An 11,732-nucleotide genomic window follows, 5' to 3' on the forward strand; every position below is an offset into this window, starting at 1 on the left:
TGATTAAGCTCTCCCACTGCACTTGATAAATGGAAATAAAATAAGATTAAAAAAAAAATGAATTGCAAAAAAAAACATGACTGTGCAAGAGGGGAAAGATATATTTGAAATACTCCTGATCAATAAACAATATTGTAATGACGATATTAAAAAAAGAAAAGATATGGAACAACAAGCAGAGAAAACTAACAAAAGAGTTAATAAAAACAGTCACAACCTATCAACTCAGAATCAGCGAGATATCACTTGGACGGAAGATAGTTAGATAAACTAGCTTTGAAAGGGGCCAAAAATGAAAGTCAAACGATTTGTCCGTAGGGTTCCAGAGTTTGTCGTTTCTTTCGTGTTCTCCGTTGAGTCGGACTGAATGGCCGAAGTTCAGATTAAAGCTTATCAGACCAGAAATCAGACAGCTGTACTATAATGAAACAAGCTGCTCTTACCTGTCTGAGAACGCTGTGTGCTCACCAGGAAGTACTCACGGGGTGATTGTGGTGGTAATTCTAACCGACTGAGAGAAAAACAACCACTTTTAAAATGTTCAGCGAGTTAGATAGTTGCAGGGCAGACGTATAAACAACGACGCTGGCCACATACTGTGTTCGGTCCGATTAGTGACCTTTGACCTGCTGTCACACCACACCAGAGTGTATGTCCACATGTTGCCGCACTAGTTTTTGACAGCAGTCACACCACTTTCTTCTCAACAAGCCACAGAAAAATCATTCCACCTTCAGATTATGTTGATTCTTATATTTGATTGGTCCTTCTTTGTGATTGTATTTTATTCATGTGAATGACTAACTTAGAAATTAGTAATAATAAAAGAAGATTTTAGATTTCGAGCAAGTTTGGACTTCTGGTGCAATTTACATCAAAAAGAAAATGTACAATATGCTGCAGATTTGAAATAATATTTAAGTTTCCATGCACTGTGCATTCAATCAATGTACACAAACACATTTGGCCAATTAAATAGAGCCTTATCAGACTTGATTGACTTTGGGTTGCTTTAATAGAACTTCATGCTTTTGACTTCACAGGCCGGGACTCAAAAGCATAAAAATTAAGAAAAACTGCAGCTCTTCTTCTTCTTCACTTGGCATCTGTGAATGTTGCACTACTGCCATCTGCTGGTTCCAGCTCGTCCATACCATTCCCACCGTTCAGTAAAATAACAAAAACAAAGAGATTTCAACTGATGGAGCACGTGATGTGATTCTAACCCCAAAAAACAAAAATCTAGTCAGCAGCAAGAGGCAGGCACAGAAAATTTCCCCTGGAATTTCCTATTTTATAATCCAGTTTCTTACAAGAAGCAGCGTGTCTGGTGAAAGGAGGAGCAGTGTTCCTGTTGACCGCAAGGGTCAGGTTAAATTAATTGCAATGCTCCTGGCGGCCGCTGAGGGCGCTGTATCAGCATGCAGGACCGGATGTGGCGCTCCTGATCCGGTCTGTACACGGTGGTAACTCTTCGCGTTCAGCTGTTATTGTTTAACAGATTTTCGAGCAGCTGCGTCCTGTTTCTTCTCTCCAGACATGTTCCGATCTCCACACAGACCTCAGCGGAGTCCCGAAGCCCCGCAGCCGGCAGGAAGGCACCCTTCCCCGAACGCGGGTTGGGGTTTCCCCGGCGCTCGCCCTCCGTATAGCGGACACCACGAGCGGTCCCCGCGGGGAGCCTCCGCGTACTCCCCCCGCGCTCAGTCTTTCCCTCCGGGCTCAGGTCGAGGATACAGAAACGGTTCTCCGGGCGCGTTCGGCAGTGGGTCCCGGGGCTTCAGGGAGTCGCCCGCCGGGTTCCGAGGTCGTCCCCGAAGCTTCGGGGATTCTCCGGCCGGGTTCAGAGGCGGACACCGTAGTTTCGGGGACTCCCCGGGGGGCTCGCAGGGATTCGGAGGTCACAAGCGCGGCAGGGGGGACGGACACTGGCGGCCACACTCTTTCAGCCCCTCAACTCCCAACTACAAGGTAAATAACTACTAAGTGGTAAAATCATCGGCTATTAAGCGTCTGAAATGTTGCAATAACCTATAAAGTGGCAGAGAAAACGCAGTGCAGAGGTAACCGGTATTGTTGACTAGACCACTTAACGAGACCAAGACCACAAAACTGAGGGTATCATCCCAGATAGACGTTATATATGTGTATATATATATATATATATATATATATATATATATATATATATGTGTGTGTGTGTATATATATATAAAGTTATTTTATCTCCTGTACTTTTTGTGTGTTTTATCGTTGACCCTGCATCGAAATGTTGTTCTGCAGTGCATCTCTGATGTAATTGTCACAATGACAATAAAGTTATCTATATTGGACGAACAACTGACAGTTGGCCATAATCAGACTGACCATTTGATTTAGTAGTGTGCAACCAGGTGCTGGACAGTGGCTAGGAGTTCATCTGCTGATGTGTGTACTGAGTACCTAGTCTATCCAGACACTGGTCCATGTGGAGGTCACAGTGGCGACGTGGAGGTGAAGCAGCACCAAGCCTGTTTGAGTCACTTTATTCAGAAGGAAGGTGTCTTCTGATGTGTACTTAGGTTTTTAAACTAGTGAGTTACTTTTTTCAAAGGAACTGTGTCTCCTTGTGTGAAAATAGATTATTTATCCTAAGGCGCTGAAATTTTACAAATAATTAACCTATTATAATAAGGCGTCTGTCTGGGATGAAACCAGACTGAGATGGCGTCAAGACCGAGACTTCAAGGTGCCAAGACCACGTTAAAACCAAGACCTTAAAATGTGGCCTGGGGAGCAGTCTTGGTGTCGTACAACAACACTAGCGATGACCTGTTTTTCTACATCGTTTCTCATCTTGCATGTTTGTGTTTTCAGGCTGGATGTTCAGACGTGTCGGTGGAAAGGTTCTTCAGCCAGTCCATGCTGCAGGATCCCTGGAGAAACCTGCAGCCTGTCACACATGCAGAGGCCACCGCCAGGAGAGCCAACTGACCAAGCAGACATAATCAGAGCAGCTAGAAAAACTGGACGCTGATAACAAACAGGAAACACCCCCCCCCTCGTCCGAGCCGGGGCACCAGCAGCAGTGTGTGTTTCTCTATGGACTCAGGGATCAATCACTCTGATCGGACTGCGACACAGATGTGTCGTGCTTTTAATGAAAAGTTTTATTATCTTTTAAGTTCTTTCGATATTTTATGATATTGTTTGTATAAAAAAAGTTAAAGACTACGTTTGTATTTATTTTTTTAAATAAAAAGCAAACTCCTTTTTGTTGTGAAATGTTTTTCCTCTTTAATCAATCAGGACGTGTGATTTCATTTTTAAGTTTAGTCCTCATTCAAACACGATGGTGTGTGTGAAATATGATTAAAACAGGATGTGGTGATTTATACATCCCAAAGTAATATTCACAGACCAACAAGTGAGATGCTTCAAGCAAAGCAGGGAATTAAAGTTATCAAACAATGATGATCAGGAGAATTCTGAGCTGAAGCTCAGTGCTGGATGGTCGGGATATTTGTGCGCAGACAGAACTCCGTACTGGATGTGACTGGAAGTCTCAGAAACACTTCCTAAAAGAAGAAGAATGACAAAGACTGCTGAGTTCTCTGAACTAAAGCGCACTAACTGAACCCAAACTAAAGGGTGTATCCTCCCCCGGCTCCACACGCTTGAGTTTTTATTTGAATTCTCAGATTTTCTCTCAAAGCTAAAATCTGGATAAAATATCAAAATTGTACCCAGGACACTTCATGAATGCAACCTTAGTTTTCTTTCCTAATTTCAGTTACTTAGCATGTTTTGTGGCGCCAGACAAATTTTATTTGGTGGAAAAACCCTGAAAGCAGCTCTTTGTGAAGTTTTTGTTGGGTTGCAAATTCAAAGAACTGGATATTATCATAACCCAGTGCACCTTTGGTCTGTTCAATTATTTAAAACAGGTCAGAACAGTTCTAAGTTAATTAACTGTAGTTTCATAGGTGTTAAACTGTTTAGTTGTTCACATTCAGGAGAGGTTGTATGTTAATGTTGAGGGCCGAAGGAGCGGTCTTCATTGTAAAAGCAGTATCAGTACGATTCATATGCAGAATCAGCAGTTTCTCTGGCCCAGTTATGTTGATGCTTGTGAAACCTTTCAAGGGCGACTCTATTGTTCGAATGAGAGGTGAAGCTGCCCCCACTGCCTCAGTTTCGAGATACCTTATCCTGTTAGATGGGTTTACCCCCCCCCTCTTTTTTTTTTTTTTTGAAACGCTGTAAAGTGAATCTTCAAAGATTTTAAACATAAAAGACCATGGATCGAAAGACATTTACAAACAATAATATTGCTCACAGTGACTATCGTGAAGTGTGAAGAACAGATCATGGAAAAAATTGATTCTTAGATCATAAAGCATGATGTCAATAAATTGTACAAAGATTGATGTAGTACCACATGTGTGCTCTGGGTGGCAGCAGTGAGTCGCTGTTCTTCAGCAATGTTCCTATTAGCCTCTTCTTAATGTTCAACTCTTAGACTGAATGTATAACGGGATAAAGAACGACTCACATTTTTCACGTTATGGAGGTTCATAAATGCAAACGAAGATGTATATATGCTTTATGAGCCTCATTTTAAAGGTGAAGTTTTTTTACAATGCCAGTCAATTTGTTTTGGGTGTAAATTAACAAAACTGCTCTTTCGGCCATAAAGTTGCAGACCTTTTATCTAAGATCACAAACCCTTATACGTGACCTCCTGCCACGTCCTTTGTGGACAAAATCTGTATAATTTCATGCTGAGGAACAGTTTGCTGAAGGAGTGACCTAGTTTTTCTGAATATGAGTTTATCTCTGCCAATGTTAACCTCTGAGAGACTTGCCCTGCATAAAATGTAACTGAACTTTTGCCACTCAATCAAACTGGCTTAAAGAAATAAATAAATTGGTTACTGCAGTTCATTTTTAATTCCATCTCTTTTTTTAATTGCTTCCCCTTGGTAATTCACTATCCACTCTCCTCTCAGTAGAAGGAGACGTCGTCACAACAGCATTTGATGTTACCACCAAGTTTCTGTTGTGTGTCACGATCTGTTCAGAAATATGTTGGGGGTTTTTAAATTCTACATAAATAGACACATGATAATAAACATGTCATCTCTGCAAAAGTTTTCACCATGATGATATGTCAATGTTAATGCGTCACTTTAGAAATTAAGATTTAAAATCTTATTTTAAGACAAGCTAGATAATTTCACTTGTTTTTAAAGTTATTTAGCTATTTTTAATCCCTGATCTTACAGTATAATCTTAAATCTAGACGTATATAGCTTATTTCAAGATTTCCTTGCTGCGTTGACAGATGACTTCACTAGTTTTAAGTAATGTTCTTCTCAAAAATAGTGTTTATATTTTATGTGGGCCTCTCTTTTCGCAGTGCGTTTACACGGAAGTGGAAGAAATGCTGGAAATGATGTAGTTAGCATACCAGGCCATGGGTTGGCGCTGTTGGTCGTTTTTGTAATGAAACCGCACAAACATGGGCGCAGAGAACAGTACGCCATAAACATTAACAATGGGAGTACACAGACGTTCGCAAGGAAGTCATGACAAGGCCGCCATTGTTGTTCAGAATCAGAATCACTTTATTAATCCCTGGGGGAAATCCATCATTGTCCACCTACGCACGCATGTGCAGAAGGGCCAAATTACGACTGTGGTGCGCATGTGCAGAAGCAGCGTGTTCAAAAAGTTGTGTTTTCAGAGGCCCGGAGCACCGTTCACTCAATACACGGTGAAAGTTTTGTGTTTTAACTTGAATACACCCTCGTTGTAATCAGGGCCAATTAAGTCACAAACCTGAGAAAGAAAGAAACATACACATGTAAGAAACGAGGCACAGCTGAATACAATCAAGGGTAATCAGGGGAGAGATGAGCCGGAGCAAAAAGGAACTGATGGCATTCACTTAAAACCTGAACACAATGATATCATCAGGAAACACGGGAGGATGAAACACACGAGAACAAGACAAAGCTCCAAACACAAAACTGCTCCATGACAATATTTTCACGATTTTCTACCAAATGAAATTTTTGTCTGGAGTTGCAAAACATGTTGACTATCTGAAATGAAGAAAAAGCAAAAAGAAAGAAGAAGAAGAAAGTTTTCTTTCTTCACTACGTTTCTCTTTTCAGTGTTTTTCCGTGTTTTCTTTCTTTTCCTGTTTCTCTTTTCTTTATTTTTTATTTTCTCCATTATTTTTTGCTTTCCATTGTTTTCCTTTCTCTTAAATTTTTTCTTTATACATTTTTTCCACTTTATTTTTTTCCTGAAAAAACTATACTAAAAAATTGTATCCTTTATATAGTTTAACCTTTTTTGTTTTAGCAAATTTCTCTTTTTTTTTAATCACTTAAATCTCTCCTGGCACTTTCAGCTATTTTACTGTATTTTGCTGGTTTTATCCTGGAGATTAGACTGTGTTTGAAAATCAGTGTGAAATCCAAATAAAAATAAAAATGGTTCTAGGCCAGGTTTCACAGCTTATTTTGAATTTAATTTGGGGACAGAACAGTATAATGACAACATAATGATCCGCATTTCAACGTATTTCTCATTTTTGGTGCAAAAAAGTCCAAGTAGAGCTTGTAAATGTTCACAGTAATGCTGAACTACATGTGAACAAACAACAATGCAATCGACTCATATTCAAAACTAAATCCCCACTGTACATTTTTGATGCTAATGCTCGTCCGCTTGCAACGAGGCTCTCTCGCCCTCTCCTACTCACTTCTGAAAGGCAATTTTTTTTACGAAAACGAGGTGCAGGTTAGGTGGACCAATTAAGAAGATCTGTTTAAAGTCTAACTAGTAATTTTTACACATAGGACCAGATTGAACCCTCTCGCCGGCCGGTCTCGGCCCACGGGCTTCAGGTTTGAAAACGCTGGCCGAGACTGTTTATTAATACACATCTGATGTTGTGTTGTTCAAAAACTTGATGAGAGCAAAACATCAGATGATTCACTTCAGTCTGCAGCTGTGAAATAGAGCAGAAACAACTGGCTTACACACACACACACACACACACACACACACACGCACACACACACACACACACACACACACACACACACACACACACACACATACACACATACACACGCACACACTATAACAAACATAGGCGTGAACCACTTCCACATAAATCACAATAAAGTCCATTTAACCCTGAAAACATATTTTAATTCCTGACAACACATCTGTGTTTATGTCCGCCTGCAGCAGAGTGTGTGTTACTGTGTGTGGGCATTTGTGTGTGTGTGTGTGTGTGTGCGTGTGTTTGTGTGTGTGTGTGTGTGTGTGTGTGTCTCATGGGAATGCACCTGAGTGTGTTCCTGAAGACACAAAAATCACATGTTGTCGAGCAGGAAACACACATGCGTGTTGTTGAAGAGGTTTCCCACTCAATCTGGGATTAACGCTGAAGTCTGGAGGAGCCCACATTGAGCTGATCCCAGTCAGGACACACACACACACACACACACACACACACACACACACACAGATCAATATGTACTTATTGGCCGCATCAGAGCACAACACCGCAGCCTGTCTTAAGAATCAGACTAAGCCCAAATGTGGAGTGACTCATGAAAGCAGATTAATGCTTCATCTTCACCCCGTCACCCCCTGTCAGCGGGTGGCACGGTGATGTGTACGTGTGTGTGTGAGAGAGTGTGTATGAGACACCCCCCCCCCCCCCCCCCCCCCCCATACACACCTTCAGGCTCAACCAGGAGACTTTTAAAATGCCAAACCTCTATAGCTGTCACCTTACATTAGACAGACTGCGGTAGTTGGTGTGTGTGTGTGTGTGTGTGTGTGTGTGTGTGTGTGTGTGTGTGTGTGTGTGTGTGTGTGTGTGTGTGTCACACACATCGGCGTTGACTTGTTGTTTCATCCAAAAAGGCTTCAGCCTCTCCTCGATGAGACACACGGCCATACTCTCTGATCTGCTGCACATATTCTGAACAAGCTGGACGTTGGTGTGAAGCAGGAGCTCTCAAAGTGTTCTCTCATAATTAAGAAATATTTGAGAGAATAAATGGCCAGTCAGATCACGAGGCAATGCAAAGTTGCCATGATGGTTGAATGTGAAATACCTGGACTATAAGTCACACTTCTTTTTTAAATAGTTTGGTCGGTCATGTCGCTTACATTAAGAATCAATATTTATATAGACGTATAGCAGTAGCTACCATCTGGGACAAGAGAAAGCTGCTACAGTACCACAGAAAAAAACAAAAGTATTTGACCAATATAAAGCACAACGGTGCCATAAGGTAAAAGTTGCACAGCAGATTTTAATCTTGCGTATCGGAAAGAGTTCAGAGTGACTGAGAAACTACTAAAGGACTGGAAAAAAAGCAGGGAATCCGCTACCGTAATGACAATAAAGAATCATGGGCTAAGAGCAACGCAGCGAGCGCAAAGGAACAAATGTGTTTCTCTCATACAGGCAAAGAGCACTTTTTCTATCACACATGAAATCAGGATCGAAATATACAAGATACTTTATCTGCGCCTGGGGACCTGGATACTTATTGTTACTCGTTAAACTCAGGTGGACGGTTCCTCGGATCTTTAGCTTTAAAAAAAAAAACAAAGTTTCCATAATTCCTTGAAGTAATTTCAGATTTTGCTTCATCAGACCACTTTAGCACTTTTACCTCAAGGCTTTAAATAGTAGCAAACAGCAGCATTTCTTGTTTATACCTATTTTTCAGTTTTGCATGTGTTTATGGAAGCAGTGTGAAACGTGTTCACTGACAACGGTTTTCAGTCTGTGCAATGATTTCCCACGCAGTCACGTCATCTGTGTTTATGCTGCCCGAGGAGGAGGGCGCGTTCACACTTTTATAATTCTGCTTTTTAGTTTTAACTAAGATGTAAACATTTTATGAATTTTATCGAAAACTATTTAAATACTTGATCTTTTGTGCATGCAGATGAATGATCATACATTACTGAACCTCCCCTGGCTTCTGCCATAGACACGGTTTCAGATGTTGTTTTCATACCCGATAAAGTTCCATTAAGTGTTTTTGTTTTTTGAACTCTTATGAAACATACAGCTCCGATCACGGTTTTTGCCTTCAAGCTTTCGACTCAGACCTTGTATGAAGGACACGCCTTCCTCCCTTCAGGACAGGGTAGGATAAGTCATACCTAATTTGATTTGATTATGCACTGGGAGTTATAATATGCACTGATGGCCCTGTTTGGAGCCGACTTATTCTAGTTTATTTTACCATTCGATTGAGTCGCTGCTGCTGCTGTTGTTTCAGAACACTGCATCATGTCTCCATCTTGGATTTTTAAATGTTTTTGTATGTGTGTATACATCTCAAATTCATTGTATATACTATTTCTGATAGAGATAACATTCCATGTAGCATTTTCATCTTGATTATACTAGTTTCAGGCTTCAGAAGTTTTGTATTTGCATTATGTGTTTTCATTTTATTCAAGAAACAAAGATTACACAGCAGTGGAGGCGATTAGCACTTTACAGCAATGAGATGTGCACAAATTTAATTCCGGGGTGGGATTGTTCTTTGTGGAGTTTGAATGTTTGAGCTCTCTAACAGTGCCATAATTCAAATAGTGAAGTCATATTGCCCATCGGCGTGAATGTGTCTGTACACGGCGTTCTTCATCTAAAAATAGACCAGAAAGAGGCATGTAAATTAATAGAGCCTAATAATGAGCCTTGTGGTGCTCCACAGGTGAGGTTGTAGAACCAGCGCTAAGGGGCTGATCTGCCTCTGGTCATGACGTGGTTTCTCGAGTCGCAGTAAATAAAACATGTATATTGCTTCACTGTAATAAACTAGAAATGAAAATCACGCAGGAGTCTCCAAACTCCCTTGAAAAATTCATAGGATTTCACTTCATCATTTTTGTGAATCGCAGGACCTGTCAAACAAAGTATTGAAAGTATATAACAATTGTACATGAATTTTCCTCATCGGTGACTCAGATGTCTCAAACCCGGCGTGATTCTGACTCAATTTGCATTCTGCAAATTAGAAAATGCAAGAAGAGAAAGAAGCTTTCAACTTGTCAGTCTGGTCTCCATCCAGCAAGATTCTGCACTTCTTTTATGAAACTCTGTTCTTCATCAAGTCTGATGACAAAATGGTTGCTGGATTGGAGAGAGACTCTACATCACTGGTGTCAAACATAAGGCCTTTGCAAGAGGCTCCAATCCAAAACCACCAAGCAAGCTGTAAAAAATTCAAAGAAAACATTTGATTTTTGAAACTAATTTATTACTAAAAGCAGAGACAACACAACACTGACACCCAAGCTGAGAAATGGGTGATGCTGCCAGGAAATCTAACAAACGAGCATCCGCCTAATGCCTTGCTGCCAGGGTGGGTTTGTAATAACATTAAAAATGCAACAGCTATAGAAGTTTTTTGGATATTTTTTTTACATTTCTCTATATTTTACACCAGAAGGTTTCGCTAAAATAGGCTTTATGTTGAGATTGTAGTCATTTTCGATAGTAGTTGTTTGGATTTTGTGAAAAGATAGACATTTTAATCACATATACTCTGCACCACAACAAAGAAAAAGCTGAAAGTTTAAATTCAAAGGTTATTATGGCACTATTTTACCGGTCCGGTCCAATAGAGATGAAATTGGGCTGTATGTGGCCCCTGAAATAAATTGTGTTTGATACCCCTGGTCTGTAGTGTTATTAGTTCCCCCTGATGGGAATCTGGTGTGCTGCCTCACCTCTCTGCCCATAAAAGAGGAACCGCCCGGACACACAGTGACAGGCGGGAGACACAGAGTGAAAAGTCTGTGTCTGTGAGTTTTGGTTTCGTTTTAATTTAATAAAGTATGGTGAACTGCAAGTCTGACTCCGTGCCTCTGTGGGTGAACCCGACGGTGGCGTGCATAACTGCCACAGATACGTTTTTACTACTCGGGATAAATCTCAAGTGAGAGTCATTTAACATGCAAACTCCAGGTGAATTCTGTCATGAGTTTGTGCGACACTGTTGCGGCACTCTTATGAAATATGAATTTAACATGATTCCAAGAGAATGTTGTTAGAAATGTGATATTTTTCTCGCATTGTTGTGTCTCTAAGCCCTCCGGGGTTGTTACGGGCCGGTGAGTTAGGACTCGGGGTTGCTGAGAGTGATGGTTTGTGTGTCTGCTTCACTGCTCCCCGAAGCCTGCTGGTTCAGCTCTGGAGTGTCCACATGCTGAAGCAGCTGCAGGTCAGAAAAGCAGCAGTCTCACAGGTCGGACCCTATTTTCTCTGTTTCACTGCAGGACTCCGGTGTGAGCATCTTCATCCATCTCTGTTGGGAATTTTTGGGTCGGCACAGAAACAATCAGCCAGTTGTCTGCTCCACTACACACACACACACACACACACACACACACACACACACACACACACAGACACACACACACACACACACACACAGACACCTTTAACACTAATATAAGCAACCTCTCCCACCATCCATGCTTTCTGTACAGATACATGATTTTTCTCTTCTGTGTGTTTCTATATTGTACTTGGTTTATGTACAACCCAGTTTCATGAGATGAGATGAGATGCGATATCCCTTTATTGGTTCAACGATGTGGAAAATTTGCATTGTTACAACAGCAAGTGGATAGTAAATGGAAAAAAACAGGAATACAAACAACTAATAATTATGCAAAAACAA

General features: G+C 40.9%; 1 protein-coding gene across 1 annotated transcript; it reads left to right on the plus strand.

The window, feature by feature from the left end:
* Positions 1-1,440: 1,440 nt before the first annotated feature.
* mplkip (M-phase specific PLK1 interacting protein) lies at positions 1,441-4,924 on the plus strand. The gene is made up of 2 exons (XM_080492950.1): positions 1,441-1,971; positions 2,857-4,924. The coding sequence occupies exons 1-2, from the start codon at positions 1,540-1,542 to the stop codon at positions 2,971-2,973; spliced, it is 549 nt and encodes a 182-aa protein (XP_080349076.1). The 5' UTR covers positions 1,441-1,539; the 3' UTR covers positions 2,974-4,924.
* Positions 4,925-11,732: the final 6,808 nt, after the last annotated feature.

The sequence above is a fragment of the Lipophrys pholis genome (genome assembly GCF_963383615.2).
Source record: "Lipophrys pholis genome assembly, chromosome: 1".
Taxonomy (NCBI): domain Eukaryota; kingdom Metazoa; phylum Chordata; class Actinopteri; order Blenniiformes; family Blenniidae; genus Lipophrys; species Lipophrys pholis.

What these genes read in the sequence shown, in the direction of transcription:
- mplkip (XM_080492950.1), top strand. Translation starts at nt 1,540, where the DNA reads ATGTTCCGATCTCCACACAGACCTCAGCGGAGTCCCGAAGCCCCGCAG. An exon ending in CCTCAACTCCCAACTACAAG is followed by an intron (nt 1,972 to 2,856) that starts GTAAATAACTAC and finishes TTGTGTTTTCAG; the next exon opens with GCTGGATGTTCAGACGTGTC.